The 20,114-nt window shown below is 42.2% G+C and overlaps 1 protein-coding gene across 2 annotated transcripts; it reads left to right on the forward strand.

Annotated features, from left to right (window-relative positions):
* Positions 1-1,490: 1,490 nt before the first annotated feature.
* Positions 1,491-19,355, forward strand: SLBP (stem-loop binding protein). Of its 2 annotated transcripts, none has more exons than XM_034772577.1 (8): positions 1,491-1,737; positions 2,610-2,747; positions 7,211-7,315; positions 8,204-8,263; positions 8,551-8,682; positions 8,981-9,130; positions 17,544-17,628; positions 18,330-19,355. In XM_034772577.1, the coding sequence occupies exons 1-8, from the start codon at positions 1,685-1,687 to the stop codon at positions 18,444-18,446; spliced, it is 840 nt and encodes a 279-aa protein (XP_034628468.1). In that variant the 5' UTR covers positions 1,491-1,684; the 3' UTR covers positions 18,447-19,355. The 2 variants fall into 2 exon arrangements, with proteins under 2 accessions (XP_034628468.1, XP_034628469.1); XM_034772578.1 differs by having other exon boundaries at positions 2,613-2,747.
* The last annotated feature ends 759 nt before the right edge of the window (positions 19,356-20,114 follow it).

Genomic DNA, 20,114 nt, shown 5'->3' on the forward strand with positions numbered 1-20,114 from the left:
TACAACTGGCTAAAAGACAGGGAACAAAGGGTAGGAATAAATAGTAAATTTTCAGAATGGAGAGGGGTAACTAGTGGTGTTCCCCAAGGGTCAGCCCTAGGACCAATCCTATTCAACTTATTCATAAATGATCTGGAGAAAGGTGTAAAAAGTGAGGTGGTAAAGTTTGCAGATGATACTAAACTCCTCAAGATAGTTAAGACCAAAGCAGACTGTGAAGAACTTCAAAAGATCTCACAAAACTAAATGACAGTACAACAAAATGGCAAATGACATTTAATGTGGATAAATGTAAAGTAAAACACATTGGGAAAAGCAACCCCAACTATACATACAATATGATGAGGGCTAATTTAGCTACAACTAATCAGGAAAAAGATCTTGGAGTCATCGTGAATAGTTCTCTGAAGACATTCACTCAGTGGCAGTCAAAAAAGCAAACAGGATGTTAGGAATCATTAAAAAGAGGATAGAGAATAAGACGGAGAATATCTTATTGCCCTTATATAAATCCATGGTATGCCCACATCTTGAATACTAAGTACAGATGTGGTCTCCTCATCTCAAAAAAGATATACTGGCATTAGAAAAGGTTCAGAGAAGGGCAACTAAAATGATTAGGGGTTTGGAACGGGTCCCATATGAGGAGAGATTAAAGAGGCTAGGACTTTTCAGCTTGGAAAAGAGAAGACTAAGGGGGATATGATAGAGGTATATAAAATCATGAGTGATGTGGAGAAAGTGAATAAGGAAAAGTTATTTGCTTGTTCCCATAATATAAGAACTAGGGGCCACCAAATGAAATTAATGGGCAACAGCTTTAAAACAAAAGGAAGTTCTTCTTCACACAGTGCACAATCAACTCGCGGAACTCCTTGCCGGAGGAGGTTGTGAAGGCTAGGACTATAACAGGGTTTAAAAGAGAACTGGATAAATTCATGGAGGTTAAGTCCATTAACGGCTATCAGCCAGGATAGGTAAGGAATAGGGTCCCTACCCCCTGTTTGTCAGAGGGTGGAGATGGATGGCAGGAAGAGCGCTCAGCGTGCAAGGACACGCTGTAGCATGAGCCCATACCGCTGCCCCGAGACGCAATATACCCCGATCCAGGGCGGGTGATATACAGCCGCCAAGCCATGGACCGCAACAATACAACCCCTTCCCCGCTGCCGGGTTCAGATTCTCCCGCCAACACACCCCTAGGGGCGGAGCCCTTCGGAGGGGAAGACGGGAGAGGGCGCGCGGTGCCAGCTCTGGGACGAGCCCACGGGGGCACTCATGGGGGGGGGAGAGAAACATGCCCCCCAGTCCGAGGCCATGTGCCCATTCCGAACCTCCATTTTCCCCTCAGGAGCTGATAGGGATGGATCACTTCCCGGGCTGAAGGGGTGGGTGGCTCTCCCGGCTTGAGACAGCAGGTTCTTTCTCCTCACAAACTCACACCCCTCTTCTCGATGGTCGGGCCCTGGCCGCCCGCGCATGCGCTGTAATACGAGGCGGGCGGGGCGCGTGCGTCGCGCGGGAGCGCAGCTTCCCGGTCAGTCTGTGGCGGCGGGAGGCGCGAGCGGGGTGACTTGAGGAGGCTGCGACATAGACCCCGGGCGCATCGCCACACACCGGCTGTAGCACCAGTTCTGCCTCCCTCCGCTCCCACCCAGCCGCGGGCCCGAGCCTCCCGCGCGCCATGTCCTTCCGCCAGAGGAGCCCCCACAGCGGCGGCTGCGGCAGCGAGAGCAGGTGGGCGGTGGCGGGGACAGGTGTCTCCGGTCCGGCCGCCGCCCGCGGGGTGGGCGGCGGCGGCAGCAGCAGCAGCGTCGCGGTGGGGGAGAGGGAGCCGTCTTTCCTCAGAGCGGCGGGGAAGCTTCCCGCCCTGGGGCAGCACGGCCCCGTGACCCTGAGCTCGCCCGCCCGCCGCCTCTGTTTTCCGGGGCAGTCCCTGGGCTCGTCCACAGAGGGGCAGGGCCGCCCAGAGGATTCAGGGGGCCTGGGGCAAAGCAATTTCAGGGGCCCCTTCCATAAAAAAAAGTTGCAATACTATAGAGTACTACATTCTCGTGGGGGCCTCTGCAGGGCCTGGGGCAAATTGTCCTACTTGCCCCCCCCCCTTCCTCTGGGCGGCCCTGCAGATGGGGCCTGGTGTGAATCCTTCCCCAAGGCCTGGCGGCTGAGGGCACACAGGACCGGGGAAAGTTCCCCGGGCTGGTGAAAGTGGGCCTGGGGAGCACCACGTCTCCTGAAGAGAAGCACCACCCGGAGGCAGGGCGAGTATCCTGGGGCTTGCTTGAGGTGAAGTAAGGGTTGCGCAGGGGGCGAAGAAACACATGGTCTTGCCAGGGGCTCCCAGTACAGGAAAAGGGGGAGGGGGAGGGGATGCAGACTGGAAAGAGAGAACACCCAGGTTTTTAGATCCCTTCCAGGAAGACCGCATTTTCTGTGCAGATTCAGGTTGAGAAGCCTTTCAGGGACAAAAAGAGAACTGCTGGGTGTTGCTTTCAAGGTAAAAGTGGTGCCTGTATGCTTCTTATTGCAATTGTTGTTGCATTGTGGCTGTAAAAGGTTACAAAGCCAGCATGTAAGTTTCATTTTTTAAAGACTGATTTATTTCCCAGCAGCCCACAACACCCAGCTCGTTGGTCTCAAGGAAGGAAACGTGGAGCAGATGGGAAACGCAGAAAACAGAATGATTCAGATTCGTCCATTTTTGATGATGAGAACAAGTATGGCTCTTCTGACAACAGGTTGGATAGGTATGTTTAATAAAGGATTTGTCCATAGTGTATGCAGCTGAAAGAGGCCTGGGTTTCTTGTGCATGAAAAACCGTGAAACTGACCAGTATATTTTCACTTTCCAACCCTCCTGTGATATATAGGGGGGAGGGATAGCTCAGTGGTTTGAGCATTGGCCTGCTAAACCCAGGGTTGTGAGTTTAATCATTGAGGGGACCATTTAGGGATCCGGGGGGGTGGGGGAACTATCAGGGACAGTACTTGGTCCTGCTAGTGAAGGCAGGGGACTCGACTTGTTGACCTTTCAAGGTCCCTTCTAGTTCTATGAGATAGGCATATCTCCATATATTATTATATCACTATCTAGTAACCTTGGGGGTGGAAGAGAGACAGGGATTAAAGTACCAGTAGGGTGTAAAAACCAAGGAGTGAAAAACATTGCTTAGTGACTTCTTACCTTTTTATCTTGAAGCTACTTCCTGTGATGAATAAATAGCCGGGTTGTCCTTTTCTGCCCTGTTGTTTTTTGTTAATGGCACCCGTGCTCGCTGGAAGGCCTGAATCTGCTCAGCTTGCAGATAATTTAGCTTTGTGACTCTGGGCATCATGTGACCTTACGGTTGACATGAGTGAGCAGAGAAGAGGGACTTGGGGGAGTGACATGAGTTAATGCTCATGGGAGCCGTTCCCAGGACTGGCTGCTTTAGGGCTACTGCAGGAGCAGGGAAGCAGTGTGGATAGCTTTCCAAGGAGCTACTTTTAGCTTTGGAAGAATACGTGCAGGGGATCAACTTGAGGTCATACATTGTTTTCTGTTCGTGCTGCTACTTTTTTCCCTGATCCTCCAGGATGGGAAATGTCAGTTGAGCAGCAAAATAGGTTGGGTAAGTAGGAACATTGGGATAAAATTAGAAAAGGTAAATTTGAGCTGAATATTGGAAAACATGCTCTCATGGTGAGAGATGTTAGGTTTTGCAATAATCAAAAGGGAGATTGTGGCTTTATTGATTCAAATATTTAAGATTGGTCTGGACAGGGCACGGGACAACATACTGAAATGCCATAGATCCAAAGTTTTATATTGTGATGTAGTTCTGAGAGTTCTGCGGCAGCTTTAGAGCTTGGTTACATGAAAAAGCAAGTGTTAAGTAAACAAAGGTGGGGAAAATGCACCTTGCTGATATTGTCTTTCTGTGACAGTTAAATTACATTGTCCTTTCTTTATTTTTTTGTAATCTGTGTAGTTGAATCAGCACAGTCAATTAAAGAATGCTCTTGTGGAGGGTGGAAAATTGTTCTCCTTAACCTCTGAGGATAGGACAAGAAGCAATGGGCTTAAATTGCAAAAAGGGCAGTTAAGGTTGGACATTAGAAAAAACTTCCTAACTGCCAGGATGGTTAAGCACTGGAATAAATTGCCTAGGGAGGTTGTGGAATCTCTATCGTTGAAGATTTTTAAGAGCAGGTTAGATCAAGGGTGGCCAACCTGTGGCTCTGGAGCCATATGTGGCTCCTTGTATAGGCACTGACTCTGGGGCTGGAGCTACAGACGCCAACTTTCCAACATGCCAGGAGGTGCTCACTGCTCAACCCCTGGCTCTGCCACAGGGCCTGCTCCCGCTCCACCCCTTCCCGCCCTCTTGCCTGAGGTGTCCCCTGTCAGGGAGGTGGCAGACTAGTCCTATTCTAGGCAGTCTTTCACCAATGGCCAACATCCAGGCTGCTGCAGCTTGCTGGCTGGCAGGGATGGAGGGGGGTGGTGGCACTGACAAGGTGGTCATTAAGAGTCCTGACCTAGCCCACCCCACAGTGACCCACGCAGGGCTAAGGGAGACACCACAGTAAGGTCTGGTGAGGAATTGAGTGGGTCCACACACCCCACCGTAGCCAGCGTAGTGGCCACTATTGCTTGGGACACAAGCAGGTGTGTGAGGGTCCTCTACCCCAGTGGGGTTATGAGGGTCGGGAGGTGGATCCCAGTCTCTTCTCATTAACTAAACCTGGATCTACTGTGAATTAAAAAAAAAAAAAAAAAAAAAAAAAATTGTGACACCCCCCCCCCCACTCCCTGGGGCGACAGTGAGAACTCGTGCTCTTAAGAAGTAGTCTTGCATCAGCAGAGTGATGAACTAGATTGCCCAAAAGGACTTTTCCCATCTCTGATTTTTACCATATCCCACTCCTGGAGTCTTGTGCACAATGTCGGACACCATATTAGAGGAAAGATAGACTATTCAGTCTCTTAGTTGCAGTAACTGAAAAACAAATCCAGAAATATGCTTAACAGAGGTTAGGCAAAATGTCAGATCTGCTGCTTGTAGTGCAGAGGTGGGGAAACTATGGCCCGGGGGCTGCATCCAACCCTTCAGACATTTTAATTCAGCCCTCGAGCTCCATCTGGGGAGTGGGGTCCGGGGTTTTGCCCAGTCCAGCAGGGGAGCGGGGTCCGGGTCAGGGGCTTGCCCCACTCCGCGCATGCAAGCGCTTCACGCAGCTCCAGGAAGCAGTGGCATGTCCCCACGCCGCCTCCTACACGTAGGGGCAGCTAGGGGACTCTGCACACTGTCCCTGCAGCTACCATTGGCCAGCAACCATGGTCATTGGGAGCTGCAGGGGCAGTGCCTGCAGACGGGGCAGCGTGGATAGCCACCTGGCCATGCTTCTGCATAGGAGCCAGAGGGAGGACACGCCACTGCTTCCGGGAACTGTTTGAGGTAAGCACTGCCCAGAGCCTGGCCCCCTCCTGCGCCCCAACCCTGATCCCCCTCCTGCCCTCCGAACCCCTTGGTACCAGCCCAGAGCTCCCTCCTGCACCCTCATCCCCAGAACCCGCATCCCCAGCCAAAGCCCGCACCCCCCTCCTGCACTCCAACCCCCAATTTCATGAGCATTCATGGCCCACCATACAATTTTCATACTCAGATGTGGCCCTCGGGTCAAAAAGTCTGCCCACCCCTGTTGTTATGGCATTTATAAAGCATGCTATTTTTTCCCTTTGCTACCTTACAATCTATAGTTTTTGTTTAACTGCAGAGGTCAGCATTATAAATGAGAAGCTAGACTACTGAAATGGTGGTGGTATTTTGAAAAGTGAATTGTCATTGAGTTCAGTGTTTGTGTCCCACTTCCATTTCAAGGCTTCAGAATGTGCTCCGTTTATGAGGAAGACGTTTCTTATCATGTGATCCTGCAAACTCAATTTAGCAGCTGAAAATCAAGCTTTGTTTGTGGCTTGTCTGTTGGCAGGACAGATGCTCTCACCTGTGCATCCCCATTGCCTTAAATTACACTTGCATGGCCCTGTTACCAGCTTTGCAATTTGTTGATGCAAAAAACATAACGGAATACAGATCATTCTCCCATAGCTGTGTTATACTGTCTGGAGTGACTCTCAACAGCGAGTGCCTTCCTCAGGGCGGACACCTGGATCACTGTACCAGTCTTACCATGGAGTCACAGTCTTAGCCTCTCCAGTCTATCTTGCCACCCGGACAAACTGAACATTGTGATTAAAAGGTTACTAAAACCAAAAATCACACCAGATCAGGTTTCTTCCAGTCCCAAGAGCCCACTTACACGAGATCTGTTGATACTCCAGATCTCACACCAAAGACGATGCTGGCAGCCAGTTCTATAGTAAACTAACTATAGGTTTATTAACTAAGAAGAAAGAGTTATTGAGAGGTTAAAGCAGGTAAAATATAATGGGTAAATCACAGTTTGTAACTCCAATGGTGACAGTGATGTAACAAACTTCCAGTTTCCCAAAAGCCTTTCAGGGCTACACAGATTAATTCTGGGGATCTCCCTCTTCTGGTTCAATTATTCTGCCCTGTTAGAATCCAGACAGTCCAGAGATGATGGATCATTTCTTGAATCCATATTTATAGCTCCTTTACACAAAAGCAAGTGGATTGTTTCTACCCATGTGGGCTTTTCCCTTTTAGACAATGTGTGAGGAATGCACATAGACTTTTGACCTCCCACCATATGCATAATGGCCACTCACTTTGAAATAAGCATTTTCTGTTAAAGTCCTTAAGTCCTTCATTAGCATTTAACTAAAATTACACATCAAGAAAATCTTGTGGTCAGGGTATTTACTATGTAAATGTTTGCTACTACATTATGACAGGAATAGATAAATGAAAACAGTACCAGTAACATTCCACTAGTTTTCATGAAGTTTAAAAATCTGAATACACGCTTATATATCTAACCATTACTTCGATGTACACAAGTGAATTGACCTGAATATGCTCTAGCATAACCTGGTCACCAGCGTCACAAGCTATACAATGGTAACTAGTCTGAAACTTTGTAAACTTTATTAGTGCATGTAGATACGATTGGATACACATAAGGAATACATTAAGTAAGCAGTTCTATTGAAAATACTTTAAATAGCTATCAAATTAGAGATTAATTAGGTGGGGTAATTAGGATAACATTCCAGTTTTCATGCAGAGATTTTGTTTTTCAGTTTTACAACACCAGAAGGTCCTGGACCCTTTTCAAGATGTTCAGACTGGGGATCTGTAGTTGAAGAAGATGAAATGAGGACCAATGTTAATAAAGAAATTGCAAGGTACCATAGGTTATATATGATTGGTGTTCTTGTAGAGTCATAGCTGCTTTTTTACCGTCAATATTCTAGCAGTACAATAACTAAATATCACTTATGGCTGTCATATTTAGGGACAAGTTCTGATTTCTGTTCCCAGGCCAGCTTAGACTTAAAAATACTGTAAAAGTGATGTGATGTAGTCCTTTGGAAGGTGTTGACCAACATCACTGAACTGCCAACAGTCTAGCAGATTCAGGATTGTCTTGCTGTGAGATTGACTCTCTTTGAATGTCATCCCATCCACTACTCATCTGTTTGCATGGTAATTACTGTGATAAGACTTGAGGTGGAGTTTTGAAAGATGAATCTTCCGATTCCAAAAGAGAGATGAAGGACCCATTTCCATGATGGAAAAATGCTTACCGTGCACCTATGATTTTGAACTTCACAGATGATTAAGGTCAGAAGTAACCCATCATCATCATCTAGTCTGACCTCCTGCACATTGAAGGCCACAGAGCCTCACCCACCCACTCCTGAATTAGACCCCTAACCTCTGGTTGAGTTACTGAAATCCTCAAATTATGATTTAAAGACTTCAAGTTACAGAGATCCACCATTTAAACTACTTTAAACCTGCAAATGACCCGTGCCCCATGCTGCAGAGAATGGCAGGGACTCTCAGGTTTTTTGCCTATTTGACCTGGTGAAAATTCCTTTCTCAACCCCAAATATGGCGATCAGTTAGACCCTGAGCATGTGGGCAAGGCCAGCCAGCCAATGTTGCAGTGAAGATAAATATTAATAGACGTTATATTAATTATGCAGTGGAAACAATTTATGAAAGTAACATACATTTTTTTATATATTTTAAACAAGTATTTATACTGAATAAACTGTCTTTTCTAGATACAAAAGAAAGCTCTTGATAAATGAATTTGCAAGAGAAAGGAAGTCCTCTTCTGGAAGGTAAGTGTAAATTCATCTCTGGAGGTCAATGGAAAAATATCCTGCAATAGTTACTTTTAAACTCCTTGTATGTCCAGGATTTCCTTGTTTTAAATAATCAACTTGAAGTAATTTGTTTTAACAAGTTCACCTTGTAACATGCTAATTCAACAAAATCCTGAACAGCCATTTCAGAAATAAACCTAATTAGTGCAGCAGGTCTAAGGATTGCTGTAGCTGTGGGGGCTTGTGTGTTCTGGTGCTCACAAGAATATAATGCAATTCAAATCTCTATATTTTTTCTTTAGTTCTGATTCAAAAGAATCCACTGTAACAGTAGAACTTGAGACAGATGAAGTGGTTCTGATGAGAAGGCAAAAACAGATAAATTATGGAAAAAACACAATTGCATATGACAGATACATTAAAGAAGTTCCAAGGTAGGTTTCATTAGTGTATTATAAATATGTAATCATTGTGCATGTCTGGTTCTTCACATTTGATTACTTATTAAATTTGTTTATAAACCAAACTTCCTGGGGTGGAGGAGGGAGAAACCTGAGCAGCACAATAATCAAGCAGTTTAACTGTCTTAAATACCTGCCAGGGTTTAAAACCAACCCAGAGTATTCTGAGAATGGGATTTAATAGACTTCCAGTATTAGACAAATTCAGTCACTTTAAAGATGATTTGAAAAGCTATAGTGGAATTTTCATGACAATTTTCTGAATAAATAGGTGTCATCGAGTACCAGGGGTCCATCCTAGAACTCCAAATAAATTTAAGAAGTATAGCCGTAGGTCCTGGGACCAGCAGATCAGACTGTGGAAGGTTGCTTTGCATTCTTGGGACCCTCCTGCTGAAGAAGGAAGTGACTTGCAAGCAATGTATGTATTGATCAAGTAATTTTTCTTCTAATATATTACAGTTCCTTCAGAAAATATGACTATGCTATCATCTGACTCATCTACTGAATATTTTAATTTATTCATCTACAGCTTTTCAAAGTGATTAAAGCAGTATTAAATGTTCACACCATATAAACACTTTTCTGGTTTTAGCTAAGTTCCAATTCAGTTCACCTTCAATCCACCTTCAGTCAGAATATGTAAGGCTCACCTGGCTCTCCATATTAGGCAAGCCTGTGGCTTCCACATGTATTGTCATCAAGGATAGCCTGAAAACTTCTGTTCCAAGTCCATCTTTTGCCAAATTTGAGTGCTATATCTTCGTAAACCCAAGAAGCTACTACTAAGGGCTTGAAGGCTCTGCCTGTCAGAACCTAAAGCCCATTCTAGTCAATAGATTAAACAAGCCCCACTGTCACCATTATTTCATATCTGAAGCACTGTTCTAGCACAACAAAAATTGGCAGAAGCTATTAGATCTGTCTTATGTTCAGAATGGTATAAATCAGCGATACTTGCAGCTCAGGAGCCTCCATTTGAGTGGCTGTTTGCAGCACATGGTATTAAAACGTGTGATTTTAATTATTAATCAGGAGGCTTTTACTATGTTATTAACCAATTGTAGTTGATAGGCCAGTCAGTTAATCGCAGTTAATTCACATGATTAACTAAAAAAAATTAACCAGTTTTAATCAGTTATACATACTAATTGTACCATATATACTCGTTCATTAGCCCGTTCGTTTATAAGCCGACCCCCCAAAATGTATAGGTAAAAATAGCAAAGACTGCATGACCCTTTCATAAGCCGACCCTATATTTCAGGAGTTGGAAAACTTTGGCTCCCGGCCCATCAGGGTAAGCTGCTGGCCAGTTGGGACGTTTTGTTTACCTGGAACGTTCACAGGCACGGAGCCCCTCAGCTCCCAGTGGCAACGGTTTGCCGTTCCCAGCCAATGGGAGCTGCGGGAAGTGGCGCCACTTCCCGCTGCTCCCACTGGCTGGGAATGTCGAACCGCGGCCACAGGGAGCTGAGGGGCTCCGTGCCTGTGAACGTTCCAGGTAAACAAAACGTCCCAACTGGCCAGCAGCTTACCCTGATGGGCCGGGAGCCAAAGTTTTCCAACTCCTGAAATATAGGGTCGGCTTATGAAAGGGTCATGCAGTCTTTGCTATTTTTACCTATACATTTTGGGGGGTCGGCTTATAAACGAACGGGCTAATGAACGAGTATATATGGTACAATTAGTATGTATAACTGATTAAAACTGGTTAATTTTTTTTAGTTAATCATGTGAATTAACTGCGATTAACTGACTGGCCTATCAACTACAATTGGTTAATAACATAGTAAAAGCCTCCTGATTAATAATTAAAATCACACGTTTTAATACCATGTGCTGCAAACAGCCACTCAAATGGAGGCTCCTGAGCTGCAAGTATCGCTGATTTATACCATTCTGAACATAAGACAGATCTAATAGCTTCTGCCAATTTTTNCCCAGCCAGTGGGAGCAGCGGGAAGTGGCGCCACTTCCCGCAGCTCCCATTGGCTGGGAATGTCGAACCGCGGCCACAGGGAGCTGAGGGGCTCCGTGCCTGTGAACGTTCCAGGTAAACAAAACGACTATGTATTAGATATAGAATCATAGAATCATAGAATATCAGAGTTGGAAGGGACCTCAAGAGGTCATCTAGTCCAACCCCCTGCTCAAAGCAGGACCAATTCCCAGCTAAATCATTCAATTCAATGATTCCATAGAGTTTAAAATCATCAGATTTTGGGGTAGATCCATTTATAAGCTGACCCTCGCTCTTTGATGCGTCCCTTTTTACCAAAAATATTTGGCTTATGAATGAGTATATACGGTAATTTACATTTTTAAATATATTGATTTCTATTACAACACAAAATACAAAGTGTACAGTGCTCACTTTTTTGTTACAAATATTTGCACTGCAAAAAAGTTTTTTTTAATTCACTACATACAAAGTACTGAATGTAGATTTTTTTGTTTTGTTACATAAAAGTTTTGTTTTTGACTGCAATGTAAAACTTTAGAGTGTACAAGTCCATTCAGTTAATCGCTAAGACAAGTTTGCTTATATTTACAGGAGATAATACTGTCCCCTTCTTATTTACAATGTCACCTGAAAGTGAGAACAGGCATTGGCATGGCACTTTGGTAGATGGCTTTGCAAGGTATTTGTGCCAGATATGCTAAACATTCGTATGTCCCTTCATGCTTTGGTCAGCATTCCAGAGGACATACATCCATGATGATGACGAGTTATGCTATATAACGATCCAAAGCAGTGTAGCGTGACACACGTTAATTTTCATCATTTGTGTTAGATGCCGCCAACAGAAGGTTGACTTTCTCTTGGTTCGGGTTCTGCAGTTTCCACATTGAGTGTTGCTCTTTTAAGACTTCTGACAGCATGTTCCACATCTTATCCCTCTCAGATTTTGGAAGGCACTTCAGATTCTTAAACCGTGGGTTGAGTGCTGTAGCTATCTTTAGAAATCTCACATTGGTACTTTTCTTTGTGTTTTGTCAAATCTGCAGTGAAAGTGTTCTTAAATCAAACATGTGCTGGGTCATGATCTGAAATATATGGCAGAATGTGGGTAAAACACAGGGCAGGAGACATACAATCTCCCCCAAGGAGTTGTCACAAATTTTAATTAATGCATTTATTTTTTTAACGAGCGTCATCCGGATGGAAGCATGTCCTCTGGAATGGTGGCCGAAGCATGAAGGGGCATATGAATGTTTAGCGCGTCTGGCACATAAATACCTTGCAATGCTGGCTACAAAAGTGCCATGCCAATGCCTGTTCTCACTTTCAGGTGACATTGTAAATAAGCGGGCAGCATTATCTCTCGTAAATGTAAACAAACTTGTTTGTCTTAGCGATTGGCTGAACAAGAAATAGGACTGAGTGGACTTGTAGGCTCTAAAGTTTTACATTGTTTTGTTTTTAAGTGCAGGTATGCAACACAGAAATCTACATTTGTAAGTTGCACTTTCATGATAAAGAGATTGTACTACAGTACTTGTATGCGGTGAATTGAAAAATACTATTTACAGTGCAAATATTTGTAATAAAAAAGTGAGCACTGTACACTTTGTATTCTGTGTTGTGATTGAAATCAATATATTTGAAAATGTAGGAAAACATCCAAAAATATTTATAATAAATTTCAATTGGTATTCTATTGTTTTAGAATTAAATTAGAATTAAATTAAATTAGAATTAAAACTGCAATTAATTGATCTTTTTAATTGCAATTAACAAATTTTTTTGATCGTTTTGACAGCCCTAGTAGTTGATAAAATAATACTTGGTCAGTCATTTTGCTGTGAGAATAAAATAAATAAATAAAACTAAATATTCCCCGTCATTCTATTTAAATATGAATGTGTGTGTGTGTGTGTCTGTGTCTGTGTGCGTGTGTATAGAAAGAGAGAGAGAATATAAATAATGAATTCACCCTACTGGCTGTATTGGGTAATGTTGATCCCTAATTTGGGTCCTGAACCACTGAAGTCAGTATCACTGGTATGAATAACACGAAGCAATTTAGGCATTATTGCCCTGTTTTGCCATGGCATTGCCCCCCACCTCCCCCCAAAAAAAGGTTATGCTTCCAAATTAGCGAGCTCTTAATACAACGTTTTTGCCTTTCAGTCTCCAGGATGTACCAAATCCTGTGACTGCAGGGTTGTGGAAACAGTGATGATGTTCCCTGGCTCTGCATGTTTTGCTGCTTAAGAGCTTTTTGGCAGGAACAGCCTACTTCCCCTTACAACAGAAAGGGGAATTATCTGATATTGGCATTGGTGGGAAGATAATTTTCTGAAACAGACAAAATGGACATGGCCCCATGTGATATAAATTTAAGTAGAAATGCAGCTTCCAAAGTTGTTACCTTAAAGTTAATCACTATTTGGGACAGATTTGTGCTTTTCAGTGTTGAGCTGGCTCGTTACAATCTAATAACTTTGTGGAATTAAACTCCACAATATCAGTGTATGTAAGATAAAGAGTTGTAGAGATTGGACACAGTACATAAAATGATTAGGACAAAGGTGAATGACTTTTGCAAATGTGCAAAACTATACTAATGGGATATCAGTTTAATAAACTTTTGTTTTAGCAGGCTTAAACAATATTTCTAAATATTTTAGAACTTGCTATTTCCATCATTAGTAGTGTTTGCTTGCTTTGCTCAAGCTGGTGGAAGTAGCAAAGAATGCAGGAAGATGTCTTTGATCCAAACAACTCTGACAATTAAAATTATAATTGTTGACTGTTAAAACCTGAAGTACGGTGTGAGGGATAATACAATTTAAATGAATAAAATCCCTGGAATTCAATTATGGGTCTCAAAACAATTAATACTCCCCCAAATCTGGGTTTAAGTAACTTGCTCGGCATCACATAGGAAGACTTGGTGAGGTGGGAATAGAACTGAGCTCTCCCATAGCATCAAAGAGACATTATTAAGGGCACAAGAGCAAACTATCCTACTGCGTAGGAAAAATAGGAAGTATGGCAAGAGACCACCCTGGCTAAACCAGGAGATCTTCAATGATCTAAAACTCAAAAAAGAGTACTACAAAAAGTGGAAACTCGGTCAAATTACAAAGGATGAATATAAACAAATAACACAAGTACGTAGGGACAAAATTAGAAAAGCCCAGGCACAAAACGAGATCAAACTAACTCGGGACATAACAGGTAACAAGAAAACATTCTACAAATACATTAGAAGCAAGAGGAAGACCAAGGACCGTGTAGGCCCCTTACCCAATGAGGGAGGAAAGACGACAACAGAAAATGTGGAAATGGCAGAGGTCATTACTGACTTCTTTGTTTTGATTTTCACCAAGAAGGTTGGTGGCGATAGGACGTCCAACATAGTGAATGCCAGTGAAAATGAGGTAGGATCAGAGTCTAAAATAGGGAAAGAACAAGTCAAAAAGTCTTCAAATCACCAGGGCCTGATGAAATGCATCCTAGAATACTCAAGGAGCTGACTGAGGAGATATGAGCCATTAGCAATTATCTTTGAAAAGTCATAGAAGATGGGAGACAGTCCAGAAAACTGGAAAAGGGCAAATATAGTGCTCATCTATAAAAAGGGAAATAAGGACAACCCGGGGAATTACAGACCAGTCAGCTTAACTTCTGTTTAACCAGAAAGATAATGGAGCAAATAATTAAGAAATCAATTTGCAAACACCTAAAAGATAATGAGGTGATACTTAAGTAACAGTCAGTATGTATTTGTCAAGAACAAATTGTGTCAAACCAAACTGATAACTTTCTTTGCCAGGGTAGCAAGCCTTGTGGATAGGGGGAAGCAGTAGATGTGGTATATCTTTACTCTAGTATGGCTTTTGATACTGTCTCGCATGACCTTCTCATAAACAAACTAGGGAAATACAACCTAGATGGCGCTACTGTAAGGTGGGTGCATAACTGTTTGGAAAATCGTTCCCAGCAAGTAGTTATCAGCGGTTCACAGTCATGCTGGAAGGGCATAACGAGTGGGGTCCCGCAGGGATCAGTTCTGGGTCTGGTTCTGTTCAATATCTTCATCAATGATTTAAATATTGGCATAGAGAGTACACTTATAAAGTTTGTGGATGATACCAAGCTGGAAGGGGTTGCAAGTGCTTTGGAGGACAGGATTAAAATTCAAAATGATCTGCACAAACTGAAATGGTCTGAAGTAAATAGGATGAAATTCAATAAGGACAAGTGCAAAGTATTAGGAAGAAACAATCAGTTGCACACACACAAAATGGGAAATGACTGCCTAGGAAGGAGTACTGCGGCAAGGGATCTGGGGGTCATAGCGGACCACAAGCTAAATATGAGTCAAGTGTAACATTGTTGCAAAAAAAGCAAACATCATTCTTGGATGTATTAGTAGGTGTATTGTAAGCAAGACATGAGAAGTAATTCTTCCACTCTACTCTGCACTGATTAGGCCTCAACTGGAGTATTATGTTCTGGTCAGTTCTGGTCGCCACGTTTCAGGAAAGATGTGGACAAATTGGAGAAAGTCCAGAGAAGAGCAACAAAAATTATTAAAGGTCTGGAAAACATGACCTATGAGGGAGGATTGGAAAAAATTGGGCTTGTTTAGTCTGGAGAAGAGAAGACTGAGAGGGGACATAAGTTTTCAAGTACATAAAAGGTTGGACGGAGGACGGAGAAAAAATATTATTCTTAACCTCTGAGGATAGGACAAGAAGCAATGGGCTTAAATTGCAGCCAGGGCGGTTTAGGTTGGACATTAGGAAAAACTTCCTAACTATTAGAGTGGTTAAGCACTGTAATAAATTGCCTAGGGAATCTCCATCATTGGGGATTTTTAAGAGCAGGTTGGACAAACATCTGTCAGGGATGGTCTGGATAATACTTAGCCCTGCCTTGAGTGCAGGGGACTGGACTAGATGACCTCTTGAGGTCCCTTCCAGTTCTATGATTCCATTTGCCTGCCTTAATCACAAAGCCATCCTTTTCCCTTCTTGCAGTCCCCTGCCTTGTCCTCTATATATGTTCCTACTTCTATAATGAATGAGGCAGTGATCCTACAGACAGCCTCATTCACTACACAACCCTAATTCATTCCCTCAGCACCATCCTGTGCACTGTATGCGGCTGAAGCTTGTGGAAGAAATAGTATATGATCATGTAATTAAAGATAGTATAATGCATACACAAGGGGGCTGAATTAAGGATGCCTGTGCAATTTACATTATGGCATTTCCTAACTAAAGTGCTTGATTGTAACAACCCTATCATGCACAGTTGGTAGGCTTTGAATCCTGAGCCTTTGGTACAGGAACACAGTGTAAGACTGATAATTTTCTTCTGCAACCAGCTAATATAATCCCTGGAGAATGGGCTGCTGGGACCATGTGCTAGGTTTGAGGGGGATGCATCTGGGGTGTGTATGTGTGGGGGAGAATCTCTCCTACCCCAGGAGGAAGTTAAGGATTAAGTGCATAATCATTTTTAGCCCCTCCCCCCCAAAAACTGATTTATCTGAGCCCAGGAAACATCTGACACTTCTAAAGTATGGTCTCTCCAGAAATGGGAACCATAGCTTCAAGAAAATCCCAAAGCCTCTTTTTACTTAACTAATAATTTACTTAAAATCAAATTATGAATTTTCTACCCCATGCCTTCATTGTGTGGTAGATATCGAGAGAATGTGGCTTGGAGATTAGAACATCTCCAATCTGGCAGGTGGGGCACCCTGCTTTAGTAATATCTAGCTCTTATATCACACTTTTCCCCAGTTGATCTCAAAATACTTTATAAAGGAGGTTGGTATCATTATCCTCATTCCCCAGGAGAAACTGGGGCACGGAGGCAAAGTTACCTGCTTCTGGGTTGGGGGAGGAAAACATCCTGTGCTTTGCTTTTGAAGGCCTTGTCTACACTAGATCCATTTCTCTAAAAGTTCACTGACTAATAATTTACTACCATGCTATCTAAACAAGTTCTGAGCAGAACTAGATGATACTAGTTAAAATGCCAGTGGGAAGTCAAAGCTAGCTTTCCTACTGTTTGTCGCAACAATGGGAACATTTAAAAAGCTGCCTACTGAACAAATAGGGGAGTGTCTAAAGATAGCCGGGGGGGGGGGGGGGGGGGAAGGCTGCTACTATAAGGGAAGGGTGCAGAGATCTCTTCATTCACCAAACTCCCTGTGCTGAGGGAACCAGGTTTTGTTTTGTTTTGCTTGCTGCAGCTCCCTGGGAGACAGCTGCAAACTGCTGGCAAAACTCTCCTCTTTTGCTACAAGCTTCCTCACTAGTTTCTATTCCTGCATATTGAAGACCCTCAGAGTTGATAGTCATCCCCTCACCAATGGGTGAAACCTTTCCTGACACCCCTGCCAAGGTTATACAGGTTCCTAGAAGAACAGCAGCAACTCACCATGTTAATTGGTAGAATCTTGCTTTGATCTCTTGCTCCAAGTGAGCACACTGGTTGTTTCTAGCATCAGCAAGTGGATTTTTAGATTAAAAGAGCTTTGCTTATCTTTAATGTGACTTTTGTGAGTGAGACATTCTTTAGTAAGATTCATGTTGTCATTTCAAACAGATAAACTTACAAAAAATTGACATCTGAATTGAAAAGAGAACACAAGGTTATGAATTCCTAAAGTGATTCACCAAGTTCATTGCAAGCATTGCAGGATTTTTTTATTGCATCTGAGTGTTGCATGCAGGGAGTTCCCTAAGTGACACAGCTGTTGGAATCGCACCACTTCCTTAAACTATACCATAGTTTAGTAGACTGCATCATTGGAAGATTTTGACTTGCTCTAAATCTCTGAATTGTTTTAATTTTATAGCACTCCTGTTGATCTTGGTGAGATGGAGACAGAATCCATAGGAAGTAATTCTACAGAATCTCAAGCCAGCTCTCAAGACAATTATGTAAGTAATATTTTGCCATAATTATTCAACTAAACTATAGTTCAAATGAATAATTAGGGCTGTCAAATGATTTAAATCACAATCACAAGATTAAAAAGTCGTGATTAATCAGTTTTAATCACCCTGTTAAACAGTAATAGAACACCAATAGAAATTTATTATAAATATTTTGGATGTTTTTCTATATTTTCAAATATTGATTTCAATTACAACACAAAATACAAAGTGTACAGTGCTCACTTTATATTTTTATGACAAATATTTTCACTATAATAAAGATAAAAGAAATAGTATTTTTCAGTTCCCCTAAGTAGTCTAAAATGTTGTGACCTCTTGAGCAAAAAAACAGCAGTAGAAGAAGGTCTAGTGTTCTGTACAGTCTTGCTTCCAAGTCTCTGCTTCGTCTGATATAGTATTGTTTTTATAGAGCTTTAGTAGACCCTTGAGATGGATCCATATACATAGGTGCAACATCCCAAAGGCAATCTTTTAAAAGGTGGTGTATGTTCAAGCATTCACTAATACTAAGTTATTGAAATTTGGTTTGGATCTGCCTTTAACACATAACATATGATACTTTAGTGAAAATAGGACTGTCTAAATGAAATACAGAAATATTGGAATATGAAGATGAAATATTAAATAGATGAGCTGCACGCTGACCTTAATTTCTTAATCACTAATGTAATTTTCTGTTCTAGGATACCTTTTCTGGCACTCCCACCAAGGTTAGACATGTTGACTATCAGGTGGAAGGCGAATTTGACTTGGAGGCATGTTTGAATGAGCCACTTAAAGACTTCAGTACCGTGAGCTAAATGGTGCTCTGTGCAGGCTGTTTTAAGGGAAACATTCTTTTAAAAAATCGTGGCATGTTAGCCTGATATTCTCAAACTGGATGTTGTTCCCTGCCTGTCAATAGTGCAGAAGCTTAAGCAAGTTAAAGGGCTGTTCCCTAATTTGTGGTCTGTCTAAGTATTTTCTGGACCAAATTTGTGTAAAGAATAGAACTTACGTTGTGTAACTTCCTGTTTGACTTCTAATTTATGTATATCAGATGGTTTTACAAGACTGCTTTTTATAATTATTCAGAAGATGGAACTAGTCATAGAAAAAACAGCCAAAGGCAACACAGCTACCCTCCAGCAAACTTAGTTCTGTAAAACTTCAGGCTGTCATTCATTCTTTAGCTCATTATTGATCTGGACTAGATATTTGAACTACTGATCTAGAAGGAGGGCTCTGTCCTTGTTTCCAGAATCACCCAACCTCTAACTTTCCTTTTGATTTCCCTTAATTGGCAAAGATATTTGTGTAAGTGCTTTTTCCACATTACAAGGTTTTCCTTTTGTCTGATTCATTTAAAGTAAATTCCTTTCATTTGCAAAAGCTTATTTTGTAATGGTGGGAAAGGACATAATATAAGTTAAATGGGGTTTCAGTATTAAACAAAACAAAATAAAACTGAAGTGTGGCAGTGATGCATTAAGAAGCTGTAGCCTAAATTTGGTACCTGTAAATAGTCATGGATAGACATAACTTATCTAACACTTAGAGAAAAATAAACAATATATCTAGGGAAAGTGCTTGATTTGTATTCACTGTTTTTAATGTAAAACTGTTGTAAATGATAACTCTGTACAGACATTCTACTGAAAGCAGTTAATGTTTCTATTGCTTTTGTATGGGACAGTGTTGCTAAAAATAAAAATACATTAAATATGAAATATTTACAAGTCATTTTACAAGAAAAATGTTTTCCTTATGGAAGTAATAAGAATGAGATTGCTTGAGCTTTCTTCAAAGTAACAATCTAATGAAGTCTTGGATGCATGCTATGCCTAGGAATAACATGACAGCTAGATATGCTAGGAAAGGAGATGGTCTAGAGAGCGGAGCATGTGACATGAGTTTCTTCCCTATCTCTGCCCTCTGTTGTATATGATATTGGTGTGGGGGGAAAGGTGGAGTGTGATTTTTACCACTCCATAAAATGGAAATTCCTACATCACAGGGTGTGCTATGAGAGTTGAAGTTTATAAAGTTCTAAGTAGTTTTATTCATAGCCAGTACCAGGCTCTCTTGTCATAATGGGTGTTCAGGAAGGCTCCAAAGAGCAAGGGCTGCTAAAATAACACCAAGGGAAAAGAACCCTAAGAGACTATATCAGTTCATCAAAAAAGTCTTCTCTGACATTCCAGCTGTGCATTGCCAATGACAAAGTGTGTCTGGCAAAATATGATTATCTGCACTGGAACAAATTGTCTTAGTTTATGGAAAGAGTTAAAATCCATCATGCTAGAGGGGCAGCACCCAGCTAAAATATCCATGCAGGTTGCTTTGGATGCATTTGATACAGCTGCATGCACCATGGCCACAACAGTGTCAGTATGAAGATCCTCCTGGCTCCAGTCATCAAGAATACTCAGGGAGGTCCAAACCAAGATTGTGGGTCTTCCATCTTCAACTCAACAAGGCCCTCTGCT

This window comes from Trachemys scripta, chromosome 5 (genome assembly GCF_013100865.1).
Source record: "Trachemys scripta elegans isolate TJP31775 chromosome 5, CAS_Tse_1.0, whole genome shotgun sequence".
In the NCBI taxonomy this organism is placed as follows: Eukaryota; Metazoa; Chordata; order Testudines; family Emydidae; genus Trachemys; species Trachemys scripta.

What these genes read in the sequence shown, in the direction of transcription:
- SLBP (XM_034772577.1), top strand. Translation starts at nt 1,685, where the DNA reads ATGTCCTTCCGCCAGAGGAGCCCCCACAGCGGCGGCTGCGGCAGCGAG. An exon ending in GGCTGCGGCAGCGAGAGCAG is followed by an intron (nt 1,738 to 2,609) that starts GTGGGCGGTGGC and finishes TTTATTTCCCAG; the next exon opens with CAGCCCACAACACCCAGCTC. An exon ending in CCAGCTCTCAAGACAATTAT is followed by an intron (nt 17,629 to 18,329) that starts GTAAGTAATATT and finishes TTTCTGTTCTAG; the next exon opens with GATACCTTTTCTGGCACTCC.